We start from the raw sequence: 25,171 nt of genomic DNA on the forward strand, positions 1-25,171 counted from the left end.
AGACCTGTACAAAACTCAGGGGCGGGGCAGAAGACCTACCTCCTGCCCTCCCTAAAGTGCCCCTGTGAATACTGTGTCAGAATATTCCCAACAGACAGGGATAATCTTGCTGTTCTACACAGTATAAAGCTCTGGAGAACAGGTTTGAGTGGACCCTGCCATTCAGAATAGCCCTGTCCTTTGTGGGGAAGTAACATCCATCAGTGTATTTGAGGTCTTCGTCTTTATACACTGATCAAAAAGGCATTGAAACTAACTGGAACACCTTGAGTTTACAACACCAGTTTACCTTACATCTGTTACATGCAGTAACCTTTCCAGTTGCTGGTGGTAGTTGGTTGGAACATGTGTGACAAGAAGCCAAACTTTCTATTGCCCTGAATCATCGGTTCCAAGGCCAACAGTGTGATCATCTAGTCTGACCTCCAGTACAACACAGGCCATTGGACTTCCCTAAAATTCCTAGAGCATATCTCTTAGAAAATCATGCAATCGTCATTTAAAAATTGCCAGTAATGGAAAATCCACCAAGACCTTTGTAAATTGTTCCAATGGTTAATTGCCCTCACTGTTAACATTTTACACCCTGTGTCCAATCTGAATTATCTAACTTCAACTTCCAGCCATTGGATCATAGTATACCTTTCTCTGCTAGACTGAAGAGCCCATTATCAAAGGCCCTGTCTACATTGGCAAGTTTCTGCGCAGTAAAGCAGCTTTCTGCGCTGTAACTCCCGAAGTGTACACACTGCCAAGCCACATAGTGCGCAGTAACTACACAGTTGTAGCGCTTTAAAAAAACCACCCCAATGAGAGGCGTACAGCTTTCTGCGCCGGGGCTACAGTGCTGTGGTGCCAGTGTAGACACTGTGGCAATAACAGCGCTGCGATTGGCCTCTGGGAGGTGTCCCACAATGCCTGTTCTCACCTCTTTGGTCATCAGTTTGAACTCTACTACCCTGCCCTCAGGTGACCAACCATCATCCCCACCCCATAAATTCCTTTGGAAATTTGAAAGTTCCCTTCTTGTTTGCTCAGTGATGGGTGCAGTGATCTCAGCGCATCTTTTCAGGTGGCCATGCTTGCTCCATGCACCAGGTGATCCCCCTCTTGGAGCAATGCCGAGTTGCTGGACCTCATCAGCATTTGGGGAGAGGAGGCTGTCCATTCCCAGCTGCACTCCAGCCATAGGAATTATGATACCTATGGACAGATTTCAAGAGGCATGACAGTGCAGGGTCAAAATGAAGGAGCTGCGGAACGCCTACCACAAGGCGCAGGAGGCAAACTGCCACTCCGGGGCTGCACCCACAAGCTATCGGTTCTACAAAGAGCTGGACATGATACTCAGCAGCAACCCCACGTTCACTGCAAAGACCACTGTGGATACTTAATTGGCTCACGTGCCAGTCGAGAGTGGACTGAGCCAGGAGGTGGAAATCTTGGACGAGGATGTGGAGCGGAAGGGAGACCCAGACACAGAGGATGACTCAAAGGCCAGAGATGCATGCAGCCAGGAGCTCTTTTCTACCCCGGAGGAGCCTAGTCAGTCACAGCTGTCAGAGATTGGCGAAGTGCAAACAGGAGAGGAGGATCCTGGTAAGTGGATGTGATTTTGGGAATCACTGAAGCGAGTTGTTGGGGGCAGGAGGGTTGCAGAAAGCAGGCTTGTCTCCCACCGCATGCCTAGTCTGAGAGGCGGAACAGGCTATTGATTGACTTCCTCACTTCACAGGACTCTCCCTCAGAGATCTCAAGGAAACTCTCGTGGAGATACTGGGCAATCCCCTGCCGCAGGTTCTTCGGCAGAGCTGCTTTGTTTCTTCCCCCATTAATGGTAACTTTCCTGCCCCATTGTGCCATCATGGGGGGGTGGAGGGGGGAAACACGACCATTGCTGCACACAGGCGAGCCGCATAGGGGCCAGGGCGGAAGCCACAGGCTTGGAGAAGACCCTTGATTCCTGCTCACCCTCAGCAGCAAGATATCTTCCATAATGATCACATCCTGTGGAAAGTGTGGGGACAGGAATGATTATCAGGCCTCCCCTACGTGCTGACTCTCCCCAAGAGCCACGTGACCAGTGTACAGCAGGGTCCGGGAAGAGTGATTCACCCTCCCCCTGCAGCTACTCACCATTTTGGGGGTCTTGTGGCTCATGTGTGCTTGCCTGGGATCAGCCAGTTAGTGACAGGTGTGTGAGTACTGGCTGTGTTTTAAAGCACTGAATCAGTGTTGTCGGTGTTGCAAACCATACTGCTTCTGTAAAATGTTGCATTTAAACTTCACAGAGATGACCTTCGGATCCCAGCTTCCCTCTTTGTTATCAACAGCTGCGCAGAATTAGAAAGCTGCCAAGGAGAACTAAGGAGGACTTTCTGTGCAATGTTATGATGCACTCCGTCGCTGAGAAACAGGAATTGAAGGAGTGGTGGGACAGCGAGAAGAGGGACTGAAAGGAGAACGCAGCACTCCAGAATGAAGTCACGGAGCGGCTCTTAAAGGTTATGGAGCGCCAAGCAGACACGCTCCAGGCGATACTAGCTCTTCAAACCGAGCAGCTCCGCACCCGCCCTCCCCTGCAGCCGCTGTCGCAAAACTTTTTCCCATGTGCCCCCCAGACACTGCCAACACACTCTTATCAACCTCCTGGCTCCAGTCTATACCTGTGGCATTCCACTCCTCCCCCCTCACAGTCCAGCACTGTGGACTCCCACTACCCACAGCACTCAACACCCATCCCTCTGCAGTTTGGCCTTGCTGAAGTACAGTACCCACTGCATTGTACTCCAGAGGAGAAGGTTGGCTATGATTCCTGAACATACACAAATCTTTAGCCATCCCGGGACCCCTCCTCCTCCTGAGACCTTCTCTTCCCCCATACCGCTAACTGCTGATGGGTTTGTTTGTTTGTTTGTTTTTTTGACTCTTTCCTCCAGTTGTTGTCTTTTAATAAAAGAATTGTGTTGGTTTGAAAGCAATCTTTATTCTATTAATTGAAAGCAAAAAGAGCACTGCAAAGCAACATACAATTATGTTAAACCCCCTTATTGCATCATGTGCACCAATCATGTCCTAGCATTACAAGCACTGCAATCCCGAGCGTAGCAACAAATATTAGTGGCTTTCAGATTCAGATTGCTGCCTCAAGGCATCCCTGATCCTTATGGCCCCGCGCTGTGCCCCTCGAATAGCCCTTGTCTCTGGCTGTTCAAACTCAGCCTCCAGGCGCTGTGCTTCTGTGGTCCAGCCCTGAGTGAAGCTTTCATCCTTTTCTTCACAAGTATTATGGAGCGTAGAGGACCCTGCTATAAGCATAGGAATAGTGTCATTGGCCAGGTCCAGCTTCCCATAGAGGCAGCGCCAGCGGGCTTTTAAACAGCCAAAAGCACACTCAACAGTCATTCTGCACTTGCTCAGCCTGTTGTTGAACCGCTCCTTGCTGCTGTCAACTTGCCCTATATATGGCTTCATAAGCCATGGCATTAAGGAGTAGATGGGGTCTCCCAGGATCACAGTGGGCATTTTGACTTTCCCTACAGTGATCTTCTGGTCTGGGAAGAAAGTCTCTGCTTGCAACTTCCTGAGCAGGCCAGTGTTCTGAAAGATATATGCGTCATGCACCTTTTCAGACCAGTCTGCGTTAATGTCTGTGAAACACCCACGGTGATCCACAAGCGCCCGGAGAACCATTGAGAAATACCCCTTGTGATTAATGTACTCAGTGACTAGATCGTCTGGTGCCAGAATTGGAATATGCCTGCCACCTATTGCCCCTCCACAGTTAGCGAAGCCTATTTGTGCAAAGCCATCCACAATGTCATGCATGTTGCCCAGAGTCACGGTCTTTTGGAGCAGGATGAGATTAATGGCCCTGTACACTTCCGTCAACACAAGTCCAACAGTCGACTTTCCCACACCAAACTGGTTAGCGACCGATTGGTAGCAGTCTGGAGTAGCCAGCTTCCACAGTGCAATCGCCAGACGTTTCTCCAACGATAGGGCAGCTCTCATTCGCATGTCCTTGTGCTGCAGGGCTGGGGCAAGCTCATCACACAATCCCATGAATGTGGCTTTCCTCATCCAAAAGTTCTGCAGCCACTGCTCATCATCCCAGACATGCATGATGATGTGATCCCAGCACTCAGTGCTTGTTTCCTGAGCCCAAAAGTGGCGTTCTGCTGTGGTCAGCACTTCCATGAATGCCACAAGCAATCTCATGTCATAACTACTATGCATGGCGAGATCAATGTCACACTCCTCTTGCCTTTGTAGTTTAAGGAATAACTCCACTTCCACTTGTGACATGTTAGTCAGAGCGAGCAGCATACTGGTCAACGGTTTGGGATCCGTTCCTGCAGCCCAAAGAGGCAGGGCGCACAGTACACAAACTGTTGAAAGGTGGTGCCAAATGCCGACGGAAGCACAGGGATTTCTGGGATGCGAAGCAATGCATCACAGGGCATTGGGACAGGACACAGGATGCCCCGTGACCCCATCCGCCTTCCCACAGGTCTTAGCGGCAGAAGAGGAAGAGATGCTCTGTGGGATAGCTGCCCAGAGTGCACCGCTCCAAATACTGCTGCAAGTGCCTCAAGTGTGAACACGCTATTGCGCAGGCAGCTGACAGTGTGAACACACAACAGCAGTTTCTCTTCAGCACTCTCTGAGCAGTGCTGTAACTGCTGGCACTGTAACTTTGCCAGGATAGACATGCCCAAATATTTGTTCACCATATAGGTCCTAATAGACTGTAATCAATTCATCTCTTACCCTTCTCTTTGTTAAGCTAAATAGGTTGAGCTTCTTGACTCTTTCACTAAAAGGCACTTTCTAATCCTTTAATTGTTCTCATTGCTCCTCTCTGAACTCTCTTCAATTTATCAACATCCTTCTTGCGGGCACCAGAACTTGACACGGTATTATGCATCCTTGCATTGCATTGGCCACAGCATCATACTAGGAGCTCATGTTCAGGTGATTATCCACCACGACCCCAAAATCTTTTTCAGAGTCAGTTCTCCCCAGGATAATCCCCCATCTTGTAAGCATGGCCTACATTCTTTGTTCCTAGATGTATAAATTACATTTAGCCATATTAAAACATATATTGTTTGCTTGTTCCCAGTTTCCCAAGTGATCCACTGTGAATCAGTGACTTAGCCTCTCCATTATTTACCACTCCCCCAATTTATGTGTCACCTGCAAACTTTATCAATTATGATTTTATATTTTCTTCCAGGTCACTAATAAAAATGTTATATAGCGTAAGGCCAAGAATTGATACCTGCAGGACCCCACTAAGAAAACCGCCCATTCAATGATGACTTCCTATTAACAGTTACATTTTTAGATCATCAGTAAGCCAGTTTTTAATCCTTTTAATATGTGCCATGTTAATTTTATGCTCTAGTTTTTTAATCAAAATGGCATGTGGTACCTAGTCAAACGCTTTACAGAAGTGTAAGTATATCAACACTACTACCTTTATCGGCCAAACTTGTAATCTCATCAAAAATGATATCAAGTTATTTTGACAGGATCTATTTTCCATAAACCTATGTTGATAGGCATTAATTATATTAACCTCTTTTATTTCTTGGGTAATCATGTCCTCTATCAGCCACTCCATTATTTTGCCTGGGATCAGGTTGACGGGCCCATCATTACCTGGGTCATCCCATTTACCCTTTTAAAATATTGGCACAACATTAGCTTTCTTCCAGTCTTCTGAGACTTCCCCAGTGCTCCAGAACCTATTGAATATCAAATTAATGATCCAGCAAGCTCCTCAGTCAGCTCTTTTAAGACTTTCGGATGCAAGGTATCTGGATTTAATGATTTTAAAATGTCTAACTTTAGTTGCTGCTGTTTAACATCCTCCTGAGATATTAGTGGAAAGGCAAGAGTGTTGTCATGACATTTGATCTCACTAGATCATCTGTTTCCCTTCCCCCTCCCCCACCAATAGAGAACAGAAATTTTTATTCAACATTTCTTCCCTTTCTGCGTTATTATACTGTGATGGGTCGGATCACAGAAACCCCCTTGGGGCTGCCAACTGATGTGCCAAGGCTACTACTGCCCCTGCTTTCTCTGCCAATTTGGGACTCCAGAACCCTGCCTGGTTGTGCCAGACATGCTTACCAGCTACAAACACAAACCCAGGTTTGAACCACGTTCACAAACTGCAGGCTTAACTGAAAGTAGCTTAAGAAGTGTTTTTTTCCTCTAACACTCAGATGCCCAGCTCCCAATGGGGTCCAAACCCCAAATAAATCCGTTTTACCCTGTATAAAGGTTATGCAGGATAAACTCATAAATTGTTCGCCCTCTGTAACACTGAGAGAGAGAGATGCACAACTGCTTGCCCCCCTCTCTCCCCAGAATTAATACATACTCTGGGTTAATAAGTAAAAAGTGATTTCATTAAATACAAAAAGTAGGATTTAAGTGGTTCCAAGTAATGACAGAACAAAGTAAATTACCAAACAAAACAAAATAAAACTCACAAGTCTATGCCTAATACAGTAAGAAAGTGATTACAGATGAAACCTCAGAGATGTTCCAGTAAGCTTCTTTTACAGACTAGCCTCCTTCTAGTCTGGTCCAGCAATCACTCACACCCCCGGGGTTACTGTCCTTTGTTCCAGTTTCTTTTAGGTAGCCTCTCCACCCCCAAAGGATATCTCTTGATCTATCTGAAGACAAAATGAAGGGGTCTCCCAGGGGCTTAAATAGACTTTCTCTTGTGGGTGGAGACCCCTTCCTCTCTCCTATCCAGAATTTAGCCCCAAGATGGAGTTTTGGAGTTACATGGGCAAGTCACATGTCCATGCATAAGAACATAAGAATGGCCATACTGAGTCAGACCAAAAGTTCATCCAGCCCAGTATCCTGTCTACCAACAGTGGCCAATGCCAGGTGCCCCAGAGGGAGTGAACCTAACAGGTAATGATCAAGTGATCTCTCTGCCATCCATCTCCACGCTCTGACAAACAGAGGCTAGGGACACCATTCCTTACCCATCCTGGCTAATAGCCATTAATGGACTTAACCTCCATGAATTTATCTAGTTCTCTTTTAAACCCTGTTATAGTTCTAGCCTTCACAAGCTCCTCAGGCAAGGAGTTCCACAGGTTGACTGTGCACTGTATGAAGAAGAACTTCTTTTTATTTGTTTTAAATCTGCTGCCCAGGGATAGGCTGGTACAGTGGATAGGGAGCTAGCCCTGAGTTCTATCCCCCCCCCCCCCATAGACTTCCTGTTTCACCTTAGGGACAGGGTTTCATAGGTTTTTAGGCACCCAAAGATGCAGCTAGGCATCTAGTGGGAGTACAAAGCATCTAACCTTCTAGGTGCTTTGAAAATCCCTCTAGGTGCCTAAATACCTTTGAAAAGCTGGCCTTTAGTCTCTCTGTGCCTCAGTGTCCCATCTGTACAATGGGGATAAAAGCACTGCTCTACCTCACCAAGGGGCTGTGATGTGAGACACTCAGATACTATGGTGATGTGGCCACATAAGTACCACAGCTTGAGTGGGAACTTAGCTATCCCATCCCTGGGTTTTGGCCCCTTCTTTTCACCTACGTCCCTCACATCGCCCTCTTTAAAGAATGTAAACTTGTCTTATTAGAGGACTTGGCTGTATTTCTTCTGAGTCCCCAACAGACTCAGGGGGTGGGGATTTCTTCAACACCCCCACCCCCACCCCCTGCAGTGGGGTTCCTGTTTTACAGGTTTATCTAATGACTTCCAGATCTTTAATTTAATTATCAGCCCTTTCTTCTATTAATCACCCTGTCTTTGTTTGCAAACAAAATATCAACTCCCCAGGGGCACAAGGTGGGAGAAGCACCTCTCTGCAGAACTCACATTCCACACTCATGCTGTGCAATTAAGAGCAGCCCACCTGGGAGCTCACTTCCAGTATGAAATTTAGGATTCTTTTTGTTCCTAATATACTCAAAAACTCATCTTATTGTCCTGAACTCTGCGGGCCACAGATTTCTCCATGTGTCCCTTTGCTTTTCTTTTTAATTTTCTACAATTCCTAGCTTCTGATTTATATTAACTATTATCAACTTCCCGTTTCTTCTATTTGCTTTATATATTTATATCTGTCTTCACTTCCTCTCTAAATCAGTTTACATATGCACAAAGTTAGTGTGAAATCCTATTTTTCAGTTAGTGCTTTATGCTAGAGCCATGCAACTTGACCCGAACTGGATGGGACCCAACTGCAAGTGTCGGATCAGGTGGGAAAACAATTGGACTCTGATGGGTTTAGTTGACTCTCCTCATGCTCGTGGGGTCAGCACAGTGGCAGCTGCGTGCCCTGCTCCAGCCTGCTACCACCACTTTGCTTCACTGTGAGTGTGCCTACTGAGGAGCTGCAGCACCTCTCACAGTGCAGCAACGGGCAGCAGATGGCAGGAGCAGAGCATGCAACCACTGGCAGTGGCACAACCGGCTGCTACCGTGCTGAGCCCATGGGGTGGCGGCAGCAAGAGCAGCAGCAGTAACTCAGGTTTAGGGAAAACAAACAGGTCAGAAAACCCCCGTGACCCTCTTGAGGTCATGCCTAAAAATTAGTCTGAACAGACCTGTACTTTATATTTGCTTTGCGTTGTTGTAAATGACTACTGACAGTGCAAAGTGTTGGAAAACCTGACCCAGGGTATTCTGCTCAACTCTGGCAGATCCAATGCAGTCTGAACCAGTTTGTCCCCACTCTGGATAGGAAGTTGCACCAGTTCAGATAGTTGTCTTAACTCTGTCTGAGAATGCAGTTCCTAACAGTTTACAACAAATTAAATGCTCCACTTCTAAGCTAATTAAGCCTTTCTTAATCATTTATTTTGGTGTATCATATTGTATAGGCTTTTGAGTGCAGTAATCTGTGCTTTTAACCTGAAAGCTCAAACAATTCATCCTCTCAGTTTTGCAGTTCAGTTCCAGCATTCAAATACAGCTTCTACTGCTGCACAAACTGACTACACAGTTGTACCAGTTCCTAATTATTTTGGTTTTTAGCAAGTTAGACATGAAGACTAAATCAGTTTTAGCACACGTAACACATTTAGTCACATCTCATTTGAATTTGATGGAATTTCTCCTCCATCCCCCCTCTGTTTATTTAATTGATAAACAATACAAGAATTTATCCCCAAATAGCTAGAATCTTTCCCTTTGCCTGTGTACTCTTCACTTATAAAAGCTGGCTGCTAAGTAATAGGACTTTGAGAGAGATTCCAATTCTTCATGAATAACTGGCTCCTACCACTTGCAAACAGTTATCATTTACATGGGTGGCGGGTGAACCCTCACTTTGGGGAGTCTAGCCTGTTGGCTGCACCCCTTCCGCTCGAGGCCCTGCCCCCCGGCGCACACTGGAGCCCCAACCCCACCCCCATAACAGGAAGAGCCCTGAGGGCCTCCCCTGTGACTGCAGGAGCCCCACAGTCTGCCCACCCTAGCCACGCCGGGCCAAGCCGCTGGGCCAGCCCCAGCCACACATGGTCGAACTGTCCCCCAGCCCCACCGAGCGCTGGGCTGAGTCGCCGGCCACGCCAGGCCAGGGTGCCAAGGAGGAGGGATGCGGCAAGCAATGGCAGGCAGGCAGCAGCAGACAGTGGGGGCTCAGAGAAGGGCCAGGGCCATGTCTAGACTGCAAGTGAAGATGTGATCATAGCCTTCTCTGGCCTATTATAGCCACCACTCATGATCATTTATCATTATTAAGGTAGCCCGGAGAGTTTGGACCCTGAACCTCTCCCATCAAACTCTCTAAATGCATTTCTTGGCCTCCATCTCCAGTCTCCCCCCCCACCCCCGTATTCCTCTACATGTGTTATTTTAAAGTATAAGTACTAATATTAAATTGTGATTTACTTTTTTTGCTGATCAATTGTCCAAACATCCAGTGTTCTAAACTTTTATTAGCTATATTTTAAAATAGATTCCTGTAGTTTGGATACCTTATTTTTGTCTGCTTTATGTGTTTCTGGTCTGATGGGGGTTTTCTGTCTTTGTTTTCATTCCCTGTGCACTCATCTTAGGCTCTGCCATCTGCCAGAAAGTAAAATTTACTTCATCATCTGTATTTTCTCCAAATGCTTCCCTGTATTCTTTTGGCCACAGATCCTAAATTCCAAAGGAATTTTTTCTTCTTTTGGATCCTAGAAACTATAAAAATGGTTTTGAAAAATAAACAGCAGTTTAAAGGGGAATCCTCATTTATAGCAGATGTCTCTCCTATCTCTGTAATATCTTGTAGCTCCTGTCTTAAAGAAAATGCAATGGAGGAGAGAGAAATTATGTCACCATGTTACAACATTTTTGCCTAGATTATAACCATCTAGTTTGAGGGTATGTCTGCACTGCAGATAAAGATGTGACTGTAGCACGGGTAGGCACACCTATGCTTATTTGATTATAGCTAATGTGAGTAACAATAGTAGTGTAGACATAGCAGCACAGCTTATCAACCAGAGTACAGACACAAGTCCCCAATGTGCTTGTACTCTGGTTGCTAGACCATGCTGAACCCCGTCCTGCTATATCATTGCTGCTGCTATTACCCTTACTATTTAGACTAATGCTAGCACAGGTATGCCTACATATGCTATGATCACATCTTCACTTGCAGTGTAGACAGTCCTCGATCCAAAGGAATGCTTTTGATTATCCAATTTTCGTTTAATAACCTATATCAGTTTTGTAAAATTCTACTTGCCCAGGACAAGTAACTTAATTTTTGACAAGCAAGTGAAATATAAATATTTCATTAACATCAGACTCTCCATGATTAGGGTGGGTGAGTAGATTTTTCTGTCGGAGGTAATACATTTTCCTGGCTGTTTTTCAAGAATGAGATGTAGGTATCCTGAATTATTCTCTGACATGGTGATTAAACAGCTCCTCTCTCCAAAGTCATTGCAATCCTTTTTGCATGATATGTAGCAGGAAAGAATGGGAAACTGAAACCATAATTAACAAGTCATTCAAATGTTATATAAACAAGCTGATTGGTTTCTGATTTTTTTTTTTAAGATGGCGTGGTTGTGTCTGGAAAAATGGATAACAACAAACTAGATGTGTATATGTCTGAAGCAGAAATGAAAAACAAAGAGGAAAGAACAGAACGAGAGTCTATGAGGGAGTCTGATAGTACTATTTTGGATGCCTCATCTGATTCTCCAAGAGGTTCGCTAATAAACTGCAGGAATCTTTGTAGTAGGGGAGGGGGAAAGAATGTGAAACATCATTCTTAGTACAGGTTGTGCTCCAGGTTCTGTTTCAGCCACAAATATATACTTATACACAGAAAAGGCTGTACTTCCCCTGACGCCCTGGATTTCAGATGTTTTTCATCTGAGCTGGCATTTTCCCCTGTATCATGTCTAGAAATCTCTTTTAAGGTGCTTACTGACACAGGAGCATAAAGCAAGTCATGTTGTTGAAAGAGCTGGGGTCTTCATCCATATTGTAATTGAAAGTGCCACCTTTTTCATTCTCTTGGTTCAAATACATGACAGTGACTAGAGAAAGGCATTGTATCTGAGCACAGAACTGGGAGCTAGAAATTTCTGGGTTGTAATCCCAGCTCCAACACTTACTTCAGTTTCCTTACCTCATAAGATACTGTGAAGTTTAAGATTTTTAAAAGGTTTTAAAAGTGGAAAACCACTATAAAGTCAAGTATTATTCTGAATCTGGGTCTCCTGTGTCAGAGCCGCGCAATACAGTATGTAAAGGCAACAGCCAAACTGGTTATCTGTCAGTAAGGAATGGTGTCGAATTTAGTAAAAGCAAGAGAAGTTGTGAGTATTTGAAAGTAATTTTAGAGGGAGTTAATCTCAACCCTGCCAAAAAACAGCCCAGAAATGGATGAGGGATTTGAGGTGTATAATGTGCCATGGTTGTATTAATAAACCATGGCACATTGTACTAATATAGGAAGGTATATCTGTGATATGCTAGTCTTGCCAAACAGCTCATAGGACAATTTTGTATTTGCATACCACATTTTTCATGATGTGAATATGGTGCTCTCAATCTATGGAACGGCATCAGCGAAGAATCCACAAATATAAGATGTAAACATTGTATGAAATACTTCAGCTTAGCTTTTAGAATATCTTTAAAAACAAAAATAAATAGATCTGGAACATGTAGGAATTCAGATAAATGATTGCATTCTGTCTATAGCACTTTCATCAGATTTAAGTTTGAAAGATGAAGAATGCAAAATATTATTCCAGCTGGCACAAGCTCCCTCTCAGCTAGCACTAGAATTGAAGTGGCTGACAGAAGAACCATATGAACTGAAAAATAAATGGGATGTGAAAGTAGAAGTGTTTAATTTGAAAATCTCTTTAACTTTTAGAGAAACATATTTCAATTCAAAGACAGCTTGCTGATCTAGAGAAACTAGCTGACCTGAGTGAAGGTGAGTTTACCTCGGCTGTTTCCCAGAACACAGATCAACATGTTGCAGGTATTTACATTCTTCTTTTTAATGTATTTTAAAAATATTGTCATTTTTCTTTGTAGTCGAGTGTTTGAGTCTTCAAGTTTGGAAGTTTTTTTAAAAAATATTGCTTACTTCCCGCCCTACCCCCACCACACCTTTTAGCTAACATCAGTTCCCACTCCATGTACCCCGTTCTTAATGAAATAGGAAAGGCTCCATTTTTGTTTATTTTTCTCTCAGTATAGTAGCATCAATACTGTCATGAACATACACAGCTAAAAAAATTATGTTACCCTGTTGGCCTACAGCTAGAAGTTATGCTCAAACATTATTTTCTAGTGTCATTCCAGAGAGGTGATCAATATTTTCCTTGGTAAATAAATATATTGTTTGAAATTAAAAGAATAGGATTATTATTTGAATAGTTGACCTCTTTGCAGCTGTTATTTCACTGTCTGACTTGCCTCAAAGCATTTTTACTTGTATCTGTTACCTCCCCAGGAAGCATCGTGGCCAGAAAACATTGGAGGGTTATTCTCAGTATTCTTTTCCGGACCGTAGCTGTTGTCCTGAATTTAAGGGTTGTGTATACCCCAGAATATGATCAAACTAATTGCAATCATATTATGTGCACTCACCGACTATAAAGTAATAAAACAAACCACTACATAGTTAAGGATTAATTTAAAAACAGGCTTCCAAAAGCAAGGTCATAATTATTTGGCAGTTTCTGTTAATCAAAATAAAAAAACAACAACAAAGAAGTCAACAACTAAAACAAAAAAAAATGGATTAAAAAAACCTTAAATCTAGTCACTTCTAATATTAAAAGTTTATTACAAAATTTAAAAAGTTATAATTTAGTAAGGCTAACTATAATCTATATGTTTTATAAAAAATAATTATAAAAAATTAGCTAATAAAATATACTTTAAAACAGTCCTCTAAAGCCATGTTCAAAAATGTTTTTCTTAATAGCTTTTCTCCACGGTGGGTAAGCAACTGGCCACTGTGAACCTGCTGTTAATTATCTAATCCCATTCCAAATGTTAGGTAAATATCTAAAATGTTCTAAACCTATTGTCTGTGTGTGCTTAAATCTAATAAACTGTGATTATGTCTGTGTGTGCTTAAATCTAATAAACTGCAATGTTAAACAAAAGCATGTGTACTTGCATTTAATCCTTAATCAAACAGAATTGCTGTGTTCCTATTAATTTATTCCTAACACTGTCTCTGTATTGACTCCCTGCCCACACTGTATATCACAATAGTAGGTGTACAGGAACTGCAGAGCATATGACAATAGTAGATTCATAACAACATGATTTATTATACAAGGCCCTGACTCTGCAATGAGCTGCAGGCCTGCGTGAAGCCTCACCAAAATAAGCATGGCTCTGCATCGTGAATAGGGGTCCACGCTTATGGGGCTCATTGCAGGTTTATGCCTGTGGCTTTAAATGTTATACATCTCTCAATTCTAAGGACTTATATACTTATAATATTTTTAAAAGGAATGTGGCAAATCCACTTATTTTAGGTTTGGCAAATACCAATGTTAAACATTAAATTCCATCATCTGTACAATGAATATGATAAGACATATTTTATTAAAAGGCTTCCATGCTACAAGATGCTTCTCATTCATCCTGTGCTGTCCAAAGTCAAAAGTTACTAAATCAGTGGTTCTCAAACTGGGGCCCCTGGTGGGCAGGGCCGGTTTGTTTACCTGCCGCGTCCGCAGGTCCAGCCGATCGCGGCTCCCACTGGCCGCGGTTCGCGGCTCCAGGCCAATGGGAGCTGCTGGAAGCAGCAGCCAGTACGTCCCTCGGCCTGTGCCGCTTCCAGCAGCCCCCATTGGCCTGGAGCGGCGAACTGCAGCCAGTGGGAGCCGTGATCAGCTGAACCTGCAGACGGGGCAGGTAAACAAACCGGCCCGGCCCGCCAGGGGCTTTCCCTACACAAGCGGCGGCCCCAGTTTGAGAAACACTGTACTAAATTCTGCCTGATTGATCATTCAGCATCCAGTCACAGAACTCAGCACCAAGGACATGCACAATTGCATGTATGAATCATATGTCAGAGCAAAATATGATTCTGAAAGCTGGATTTTATTTCAGGGTGGCATTTGAATTATTCTGAATACCTTCAATACCAATGGATTCTTATACAAATTGATCGTCACATCCCTGACTTTGATGTTTCTAGAATTGTTGCTTTAACATTGACTACAGAAAATGATTTATTCTAAAGAAGGGATTTAAGAGTCTTGTCTGAAAGTTTGTTTTGGAGATTCAGCAGAGAGAGAGAAAGCAGACTCTAGAACGGAACGTCATTAATGTGTTTTTTAAAAGATTTTGCTTGAAGTGTAGTTACTCTGAAACCAGGGAAATGGCACTGTGTGGGTATTGTGTCTCAATGACTTCCTGCTGAAATTTACAAGTAAAATTTCCCCCCATCTCCCAGCTTGGTAAACTCAACCTGGAAACTGAAAGTCAAACTGGGATCTTTCTGCCTTGTGCATCAATAATAGCAAAAGTTGTATAGTTAGAACTGTGTAATTCTCTGATTGATGTTTATGCCAGAAATATCTAACTCATGCTCCTGAATCTGTATTTACCTGGCTCATGAGTAAAAAGTAGCAAAAACTTAGTTTGTCAGTAACTAGATATGAGTCCGAATACATACGGAGAAGATTAGTTGAGTAAGAACATGTCAGAAAAATGACTGTGTAAATGACATTAGCAACACTTTGAAATACTATTTGATGAGAAATTCACTGAGAGTGGATTGGGTTGAAATAATTATTATTTATTTGTATTGTGGTAGTGCTTAGGAAGCCCCAGTCATGGATCAGGATCCTCATTGTGCTAATCGCTCTACAAACACACAACAAAAAGATGGCCCCTGCCCCAAGGAGCTAACAATCTAGGTATAAGACAAGAGGCAACAAGTAGATAGAGCATCATGAATAAAACAAAAATTAGAAAATGTTGTTGAATGTTTTAAAGGAGCATACGATACCTGCATGAATGGCATTTTGGGATTATAAACTTAAATATGTCTAAATTTACAGAGTTTAATCTTTTATTATACAAAAAACACAATTCTACCTGTACTAGATGTGGAGGAAAATAATGTTTTGTCTCAAATATGCATTAGTTGTATGTATGGAAATGTATACAACTATATAGCGGCATATACACCTCTAATCTGCTTGTATCCTCTTGTTTTGTTCTTATATGAATTTTCAGCTGGAAAGAAACCTTGCCCACTGTGTCCTGAAGAGAAATTCAAAGCTTGTTATAGTCATAAGCTCCATCGCCACCTTCAAAATTTGCATTGGAAGGTTTCTGTTGAATTTGAAGGTAAAGTCTTTTGTACTTGAATAGATTGCTTATATTTTATGGAACAAAGTACAGCATAAGATTAAGTGGAAGTGTAGAACCCAATTCTGTAGTACCCCCCCCCCCGTGCATTTAAAATTCCCATTGACATCAGTGGGAGTTTCACACACATAAAGATCCTGACCCTAAATCAGAGCCAATGGTATGTTCCTCTTTAAACGTGGTGTTTATAGCAAAAGACAAAGTCTGCGTATTTCATTATTTTTCTGACCAATTTTAAAATTGCTACATGTATATGTTAAATGAGTTTTTAATATTAATATCAGGAAATATCTATGGATATTTCACCTTAATGTGAATTTGTTTATACACCTAATCAGTGCTGCAAGTAAAATCCATTTCTTAAGGGGGAGAGGGGGACCAGCAAAGGGGAGCACGTGACCTCCCCACGTGGCCCTCCCATGTGACTCCTCACTGCCCAGCCCGGGGCCCCCGTGCTCTCCCAGTCCCCTCCCCACATCCATCCCATGTTACCTGCCGGCAGGGGAGAGCTCTGTCCTCCTCCTGCTGCACCAGAGACTTCGTGGCAGTGGTCTCCCAGGAACCGCAGCAGGGAAAGGAGCAGAACCCCCAGCCCCGCCCACTGCCCTTCCATGGAGCTGCGTCTCTGTCCTCCCTCTGTGTACCACAGCAGCAGCCCCGCCAGAGGACAGGGCTGGGAGGGGGTGAGGCTGGGGGCAGTACAGCCGCCAGAGGAGCCGCCGGCATTCTGCTCCTTTTCCTGCTGCTGCCCCTTCCAGCAGGGAAAGAAGAAGAACTCCCAGCTCCGCCCCCCAGCCCTCTCCTCTGGCGGGACTGTGCTGTTGTGCACAGATGGAGATGCAGCTCCGTGGAAGGGCAGGGGAAGGGACTGGGAGGGGCAGCAGGGAAAGGAACAGAACCCTCAGCCCCCACCCCCAGCCCTCTCCTCTGGCGGGGCTGCTGCTGTGATTTTCTGGTACACCGTACCAGCTATAAATAGCTTGCTGGTACGGCGTACCGGAGCGTATCAGCCTACTTGCACCACTGCACCTAATTCAATTCCTGAGAAGAAAGTCGCTCTATAAGATGCAGAGCTTTATAGTGTATGGACACTTAACTAATACCACAAAGTTTTGTAACGTATAACCAAATGAAAGTACATTTTGGCCTATCATATAGATGAATATCTCAAACTAAAAGTATGTGATTCTCTGTTTTCTACTGCACAATTTAAAATAGTTTCAGCTAAGCATTTTTTCATGGAAAATAATTGCTTAGCATGTCATGAAAACAGTGTTCAAACAAATCAAATATTTGTGATTTTCTTTTTGTTAGTTAAAAGTTTTCAGTTAGTTTCTCCAATATAGTCACTCGTGCATTTACTTTATATGGCTATACAAGCTGATCAGGAAGATAAATTAGTTCTGGAGAAATTGTTTCAAATACCATTGTATTTAGTAGCCGTGTGTTATATGTAAGCACAATACTGTGATAACTTGCTTAAAATGCATTGAAGTCCAATAGTAAAAAGGAATTGGAAGGGAGGGAACATACACGCTTAAAACAAAGAAAAAGATAATGTGGTCTACTATAGAAAAGCAAACGTAGAGCGAAGGCAAGAAGGGGGAACAAGGTGCCAATAAGGAGACACAGTAGGTTACATTTTTAAAGTTTATTATATGGAAAGTTGTTTGGCAGTATTATATTTGCATACGGTACACAAGTGTTTTATTTGTTTAAATTGCAGTCAAGGCTTTTGTGGTGTTCACAGCACAGGTATTTTCACTTGGTTAGTAGGCTGTGGGTAAAAATTTCCAAAGCTCTTAAGTCCCAGATTCAAAGGTAACTTAGGTCTGGTCTACACTGCGGGGGGAATCAATCTAAATTACGCAACTTCAGCTACATGAATAACATAGCTGAAGTCGACGTACTTAGATCTACTCACCGCGATGTCTTCACTGTGGTGAGTCAACTGCTGACGCTCCCCCGTCAACTCCGCCTGCGCCTCTCAGCCTGGTGGAGTACAGGAGTGTTACCAGATTTGCCCATTACTTTGAGGTATGCTCATTTATTCGGGTTACTCCTCTGGGGAAGGGGGTTCTGTAATCCTGTCAATGTACTGCTTGTGTCACTTGTGTTTTCATATGGAGCTTTACTTCTCCCTTCTGCAAGTTCCCTCCCAATGGAGCTATCCTGCAGGACCTAGGGTCCCTAGGGCTGGGTTACTCCCACCCCAGAACCGGATGAACACCCACACGTACATTAACAGAGCAAGTCTGAGCAGACCGGGTAAATCAGCACTGTCAAGCTGACCCCTCATATGTCTCTGGAATCACTGGGCTGGAGGAAGCAGCACTTTCAAGCTGTCTCTCCTTATATGCCCCTGAGCTCCATGGACTGGGTCAAGCAGCACTTTCAAGCTGTTACCCTTATGCGTCCCAAAGTCAGCACGTCCCTATCCCCACTCCCCCAACACAATTGTACTGGCAGTAACCTACTCGATGAGCAAACCCCACAGTATTTTGGGCGCTGCAGGGATCTTTAGCTTAGGTAAAAGAAGCGTTGCTGTAGAGTGAATGGGGGAAGCTAAGACCACAAACGAGTAAAGTTCAGCAAGAGAGAGAGAAGCAACCAACTTAACCATAGAAGTTATTTATTGAATAATATTGATAACTACACAAGGACGACTAAACCAATGTAACATACATGATTAAAGGCTAATACCTAAGGTAGACAGGAAAACAGAGAGAGAGAGAGAAAGAAGGGGAGGTCTCACTGCTCCCTGAAGCTTGAACTGGTCAGGGTTCCCAGATGATGGTGGTAGCTGAGGGTCCTGAGGACAAGAGGCAGGTAGAGTCCCCAGCACGATCAGTGAGGAGACGATGGAGTTCCAGTGGAACTGATACCTAGTTTGGATCTAAGCATCAGAACCCTGACTAGAGGGTAAGTAGGGATTTTTGTAGAGAAATTACAATGGTTCAAGGGAGAACACTAGATTTGTTTATAGGTAAATTGATGACTCAAGGGTTTTCTTTAGACTAGACAATAGGAGCTGATCACTCTTGGCTGTGGGTAGTGTTTTCTTCCAGGGAGCTCACAATGCAACTATATTCAGTATTTGGATATCAATTAAGGATTCATTACTAGAATTGATCTGATAAACTGCTGAGCTGGGTGTGTGCAGGCGTAGGTTCATTAGCATCTGAGGCAGAGATTCCCAGGATGCAGTGCTTCCCTGCTTTTTCTGGTCCCAGAATTCAGTGCGGTTTTCTGTTCTCCATTCTGTATGTAAATTGAGATGTCTTCCTGTCCCATCTTGCATGCAGATGAGGCTAGGGGAGTTGTCTTTGCTCTCCATTCTGTATGCTAATGGAGATGTCTTAATCTTGTCACCCTTGTCAGGAGGGGTCTAGGTGTGTCTCCCAAAACCCTTCACTGCTCGCTGCAAGTTTTTTTTTCCTCTGATGGGTTTTGGTTTAAGCAGAGGCTGGTGGTGGGGGGGGGGGGTCTTTCATGAGTCAGGCTGGATACTGCACCCTGGTTCCCCAAGAACACAGATGTGTCTGGTATCAGGAGTCAATGGGAGAGCACTCGGGGATTGATTTCTCACGTCTAGCCTAGATGCGATAAATCAACCCCCACTGGATCGATCGCTGCCCGCTGATCCAGCAGGTAGTATAGACATACCCTTAGACATGAAGGAGCCTAGGTCTTATTTGAAATCTATGGGACTTGGGAGCCTAAGTGGTTAAAAGTCACTTTTGAAAATGGAACTTAGGAGTCTAAGATGTTTAGATGCTTTTGAAAAGGTTACTAGTCAGGTAGATGTTTCAAGTCCTAACAACTACCCAGTACAGTTCTGGGACCTGAGTGCCTGTCAGTGATATTTTTTGTTTTAAAGTTTAACAGCAGAAGCTTCTCTGCATTGATAGGATATATGTACCAGAATAAGTAGATGCTATTATTTACTCTTATTATTTATTTTATTGTAGAAGCACCTAAGGTGCTCAATCAAGGTCCCATTACAATTGTACTAACAAGTAACAAATAAGATAATCCTTACCCCCAAATTGCTTATGATATATGATAGTTATGTACTATGTATTTATCATACTGTAAGGTGACAAGAACTAGTTTGTTTTCCAGGATACAGAATGTGCATCTGTCACTTACCTTGTCGCCCAGTGAAGCCAAACCTCATTGGAGACCAGGTAACAAATACTACATCACATATGCTCATTTACTCTATAAAAAGGGGGAAACTAGGAAGAACTTTCGTGAAGTGTTTCAGTGTAGTCTTCAAACATATGTTGTTTTCTGTAATGAGATACAGAACCTTATGGTCCCCAATTCAAATTCAGCCAAGACCTTTAGGTGGTGAGAATTAAACCTTTCTGATGTTAGTTGAATGGCCTTTGGTATGTGTAATGGATTTGGTGGTCTCAGTCCTGTTCCCCATGGACAGATGTCCACATCAGATAAAATAGTACCACATTTTGGACTAATCAGTAACCTTGTTTGCAGTCACAGGAGAGGCCGAATACTTAATAGACACACAAAATAAATGTACCCTTTTGACCCCTAGAAGTGACAGGGAGTGTGTTGTGTGTATGTGGGGGGAGAGAGAGTGGGTTTTTGGGGTGCTGAGAATGTGTCAGCATGCTATCTTGTAAGTTCAGGCCCCCCTCCCCCTACCTCTCTCTCTCACACTCACAGCAAGCAACATTCCACACTACTGGCTTGCTTTGTCCCAGAGCAGATAAGCATGCTGGCTGTCAGCAACGGAGCTTTGAAAGGGGATATCCGCATTCCTACAGTCAATTCCAAAACAATGACAAGAGTGGCCACTCGACTTAAGGGGATTATGGGACATTTCTGGAGGCCGATCAAAGCGCACTAATGCAACACCTCATTCACACTGACGCTGGGGCGTTTCAGCCGAGGTGCAACAAGCATTATGCTTCTCGTGGAGGTGGATTACCAGGAGCACTCCAGCTGCAGAGTCCAGGCGCTCTGAGGGCTTGGCTACACTTGCGAGTTACAGCGCATTAAAGGAGTCCCGGGCGCACTAGCTCACTACTCGTCCACATTGGCAAGGCACATAGAGCGCTCTGACTCCACAGCTAGAGCGCTCCTGGTACTCCACCTCGGCAAGCAGAAGAACGTTTGATGCATCCCCGCTGGAGCACCCCAGCATCAGTGTGAACAAGGTGTTGCATTACTGCACTCTGATCAGCCTCCGGAAACGTCCCATAATCTCTTTAAGTCAAGTGGCAACGCTTGTCAGTGTTTTGGATATGCCCTTTGAAAGCTCCCTTTGACAGCCAGCATGCTTATCTGCTCCGAGACAAAGCAACCATTACTGTGGAATGCTATGTGTGAGAGAGAGAGGCGGGGGTGGGGGGGAGGTCTGCTGCCGTCAGAACTTGCAAGACAGCACGCTGACATGCTCTCAGCCCCCCCCAAAACCCACTCTCTCTCCCCCAACATACACACAACACACTCCCTGTCACACTCCACTCCACCCCTCCATTTAAAAAGCACGTTGCAGCCACTTGCATGCTGGGATAGCTACCACAATGCACTGCTCTCTGTGGCCATTGCAAGAGCTGCTAATGTGGCCACGCCAGTGCACTGGCAGCTGTCAGTGTGGACAGACTGCAGCGCTTTTCCTACTGCACTCTTCGAAGGCTGGTTTAACTCAAAGCGCTTTACCTCTGCAAGTGTAGCCATGCCCTAAGTGCCTTGCCAGAGTGGATGGGTTGGGAGTTAGGGCTGGTTTAATGCTCTCTAACTTGAAAGTGTAGCCATGCCCTCAGAGCGCCTGGACCCCGCAGCTGGAGACACAGATGCATGCATTCACCCACGAAAGCTTATGCTCCAATACATCTGTTAGTCTTAAAGGTGCCACAGGACTCTCAATAAATAATTACAGTGCTTACCTATTGGGAACCACATCCTGAAAGAAACAGGTCCTGAACCCCTTATAAACTGGCAGTGGGGAAGTTTAGGCTTGAAATTAGACGAAGGTTTCTGACCGTCAGAGGGGTGAAATATTGGAACGGCCTTCCGAGGGAAACGGTGGGGGCGAGGGACCTGTCTGGTTTTAAGATTAAATTAGATAAGTTTATGGAGGGAATGGTTTAATGGTAAAACATAAGTGGTGGGGAATACCGAGCAATAGCAGGTAAATAGTATAATGACTAACAAGGGTCAGGCTGGAGACTCTTGCCCACATGCTCGGGGTCTTACTGATCGCAATATTTGGGGTCGGGAAGGAATTTTCCTCCAGGGTAGATTGGCTTAGGCCCTGGAGGTTTTTCGCCTTCCTCCGCAGCATGGGGCAGGGATCGCTAGCAGGAGGGTTCTCTGCAAATTGAAGTCACCAAGACACAGGATTTGGGACTTCATCAGCAGAGTCAAGGGAAGGGTAGGGACGGTTTTGTGGCCTGCAGCATGCAGGGGGTCAGACCAGATGATCATAATGGTCCCTTCTGACCTTAAAGTCTATGAGTCTATGAGTCTTCTGGCCTTCCAACAACCCCCCCAACCTCATTATCCAAAGCAAGCTCCCCACAGACCAGGACACACCAACTCAATGCGGAAGACCCTTTCATAGCAACAGATATAAAACCTGTAGACACATTTCCACTGCTGTGATGATCTTTACTCCCCACCCCTAACACACCCTGCAAAATTCATGGGTCCTACACATGCCTATCACTACATAGTGTACCTCACCCAGTGCACTAAATGCCCCAACAACAACTATATGAGTGAAACAAGACAATTTATGCGCTCTCCAATGAACTTGCACAGAAAAATGATAAAAGAGAAAAAAGACACTATCACCTGTGAGTGAATACTTTTCACAAAGCAATCACTCCATATCCAATCACTCTCAGTCCTCATCCTCAAAGGAAACTTGTATATCACTTTAAAGAAAATGAGCCTGGAAGCTTAAATTCGTAACTTTGCTAGACACTAAAAATCGTGGACTGAATAAGGACACTGAATTTATGGTTTACTACAACAATCTGTAACCCACTAACCTCCCTTTTTTGTCTTATGATTGTAGAGGTGTTAACTCACCACTTCACCTTGAGTGGTGTCTTACGATGTGTGTTAACTATTTATGCTAAACAATCTGTTCCACCTTGAATTTAGCTGTGACATCAGGTCAGGTCTACACTACAAACATACATCAGTATAATTACATCACTTGGGTGTGAAAAATCCCCACCTCAGAGCGACATAGTTATAGCAACCTAACCCCCAATGTAGACAGTTACCACTTCCCATGAAGTTGGATTAACTACGCCAACAGGAGAAGCTCCCATGTGTCAACAGTTACTTCACTCACTTTGTCTCACTGTATTTTAAAACTACACTGACTCTTTTACAGAGCTCTACAAAGATGGGAGCCCATTATCACTGCATCATCTGTTCTGCAACCATTACACGAAGAACTGACATGATAGGGCATATTAAGCGCCACGTGAACAAAGGAGAAACTGAGTCCAGGTATATTGCAGGTAAATTATTTAATGTTCCTGCTTTATTTGTTAATGGAACCTTTACACAGTGCATTGTGTGTTATACCTGGGCTATATGTTTGAGGGACTGTCAAAAGTAAGCCTATGCTAAAGGTAAGTTTGCTCAGGGTTAGGAGGAAATTAAAAAAAGAGAAATCTATCCTTCAGAGTAAAGGTTGCCAAACTGTTAATCTGATCTTGACTGGCGTGCTGAGTTCGTAGTGTTTACCCTCTGCTCTGCCCTCCTGCTTTGTAGCCTATACGTGTAGGTATTTGCTAGGTAAGGCATAGGCATAAGAAAGCTAGTAAAGCAATGAGCTTACAGGCGTCAGGCCTGAAAGACAATAGCTTAGCTAAACAAGGCATAAGGCCCAAAAGCCTTAGCATACGCAGTTAACTGGGAGTAACCCTAGCTCAGAAGTTCTGAATCTTTTTCTTTCTGAGACTCCTGCCTGCCCCCAACATGCTATACAAACTCCATGGCTCACCTGTGCCACAATAACTGGTTTTCTGCATATAAAAGCCAGGGCTGGTATTAGGGCATAGCAAGCAGGGCAGTTGCCTGGGGCACCATGCCACAGGGGCCCCCACGAAGCTACATTGTTCAGGCTTCAGCTTCAGCCCCAGGTGGTGGGGCTCAGGCACCTGGGTTTCAGCCCCATGCAGGGGAGCTTTGGCTTTCTGCCCTGTGCCCCAGCAAGTCTAATGCTGGCCCTGCTTGGAGGCCCCCCTGAGTCCCTGGTTGAGAACTGTTGCCCTAGATCATAAGATATCACAAGATGGAACACTTTAGTGACTCAACTGCTGACAGATAACCACAAGATGCTAGTTTATACCAGCTAGATGGGATATTTTAAGTTAGGAATATCAGCAGACATCTGACACAAGAGAGCCATGGTACCTAATTGATGTATATGCTAATAAGCTTGAGGTAAAAGGCCTAATAACCTATGGGAGAAAGGCACCCCAACATTAGTAGGGTGAGGAAACACAAAAGGGGAGAAGCTCTTACTGAATATGCATTAGGTATAGTAGTGTCAATGTAACACATTATAAAAGTTATATCCCGGCCTGTGTCCCTTGGGAAATGTAACTCTTGGGAGATACCAGGATGACCATCACTGCTGGTGGTTATGATGATGATGGAGAGGATGACACTTCCGGTCCTTTTGCAAGGGATGGTGTGAGTATATGGCTGCTCAGAGACACATCCTGTATTATCTCTATCTATGCTGTTGGGTTGGAGGTGTTTGACTTTCCTAATTGTGTTGGTAAAACTATTGCAAATTCAAAAGGCTTTTCCTAAGTGAGAGTGTTGCAACCGTGCACTTCAGGGTTCCCATCAGAACAATAATTATAATAATACTGGGCCTGATCTTGGGACAAGAACCTACCAAACCTCAGAGTGTTACTTAAGAATTCTTAAGTGATTGATATAATTAATACACAATTAATAGATCAGGCGACAGCTCTGTTTTTTGCTCATAAAAAACATTATTATTTTGCAATTAGCTTGATAATCTTGCAAATGTCAATACCCAGCCTTTTCAAAAGAATGGCACAGATAGTGGGAGACAGTACCCGTAAAACAAAACTGGTGTGGCTAATTTCATGCCTCCCTATTTTGGCAGCATCCATTTATTTTTAAATCAATCCTGAGTTCCCAAAATCAAGTTCAGATAGAATACTAAAATGCTGAATTGTTTTTGTTTGAAGTGCATAAACATGGAATATTGAAACCAGTTGACTTCTTCAGTTCTACAACATGTTGATAAAAGTGTAGATG

General features: G+C 44.0%; 1 protein-coding gene and 1 long non-coding RNA gene across 13 annotated transcripts in view; both read left to right on the forward strand.

The window, feature by feature from the left end:
- The window catches only part of TRMT1L (tRNA methyltransferase 1 like), a 53,312-nt gene that overhangs the window by 2,061 nt on the left and 26,080 nt on the right, over positions 1 to 25,171 (forward strand). For 6 of the 12 annotated variants that reach the window (XR_010590019.1, XR_010590018.1, XM_005290707.5 and 3 more), the window contains exons 2-6: positions 11,057 to 11,209; positions 12,393 to 12,503; positions 15,737 to 15,850; positions 19,997 to 20,061; positions 23,256 to 23,385. Coding sequence is in view for 10 of the 12 variants with exons in the window: in XM_005290707.5 (XP_005290764.2) it covers positions 11,057 to 11,209; positions 12,393 to 12,503; positions 15,737 to 15,850; positions 19,997 to 20,061; positions 23,256 to 23,385 (573 nt within the window). In the remaining 2 variants the exon portion in view is untranslated. Of the gene's footprint in view, positions 1 to 11,056; positions 11,210 to 12,392; positions 12,504 to 15,311; positions 15,415 to 15,736; positions 15,851 to 19,996; positions 20,062 to 23,255; positions 23,386 to 25,171 lie in introns of all 12 variants that reach the window. The other 6 variants (XM_065555642.1, XM_008166568.4, XM_065555644.1 and 3 more) reach the window with 5 other exon arrangements.
- Positions 1,462 to 2,430, forward strand: LOC135973233 (uncharacterized). Its single transcript, XR_010590021.1, has 3 exons — positions 1,462 to 1,599; positions 1,736 to 1,837; positions 2,292 to 2,430. It is a non-coding gene; the product is annotated as an uncharacterized LOC135973233 (long non-coding RNA).

The sequence above is a fragment of the Chrysemys picta genome, chromosome 8 (genome assembly GCF_011386835.1).
Source record: "Chrysemys picta bellii isolate R12L10 chromosome 8, ASM1138683v2, whole genome shotgun sequence".
NCBI lineage: Eukaryota > Metazoa > Chordata > Testudines > Emydidae > Chrysemys > Chrysemys picta.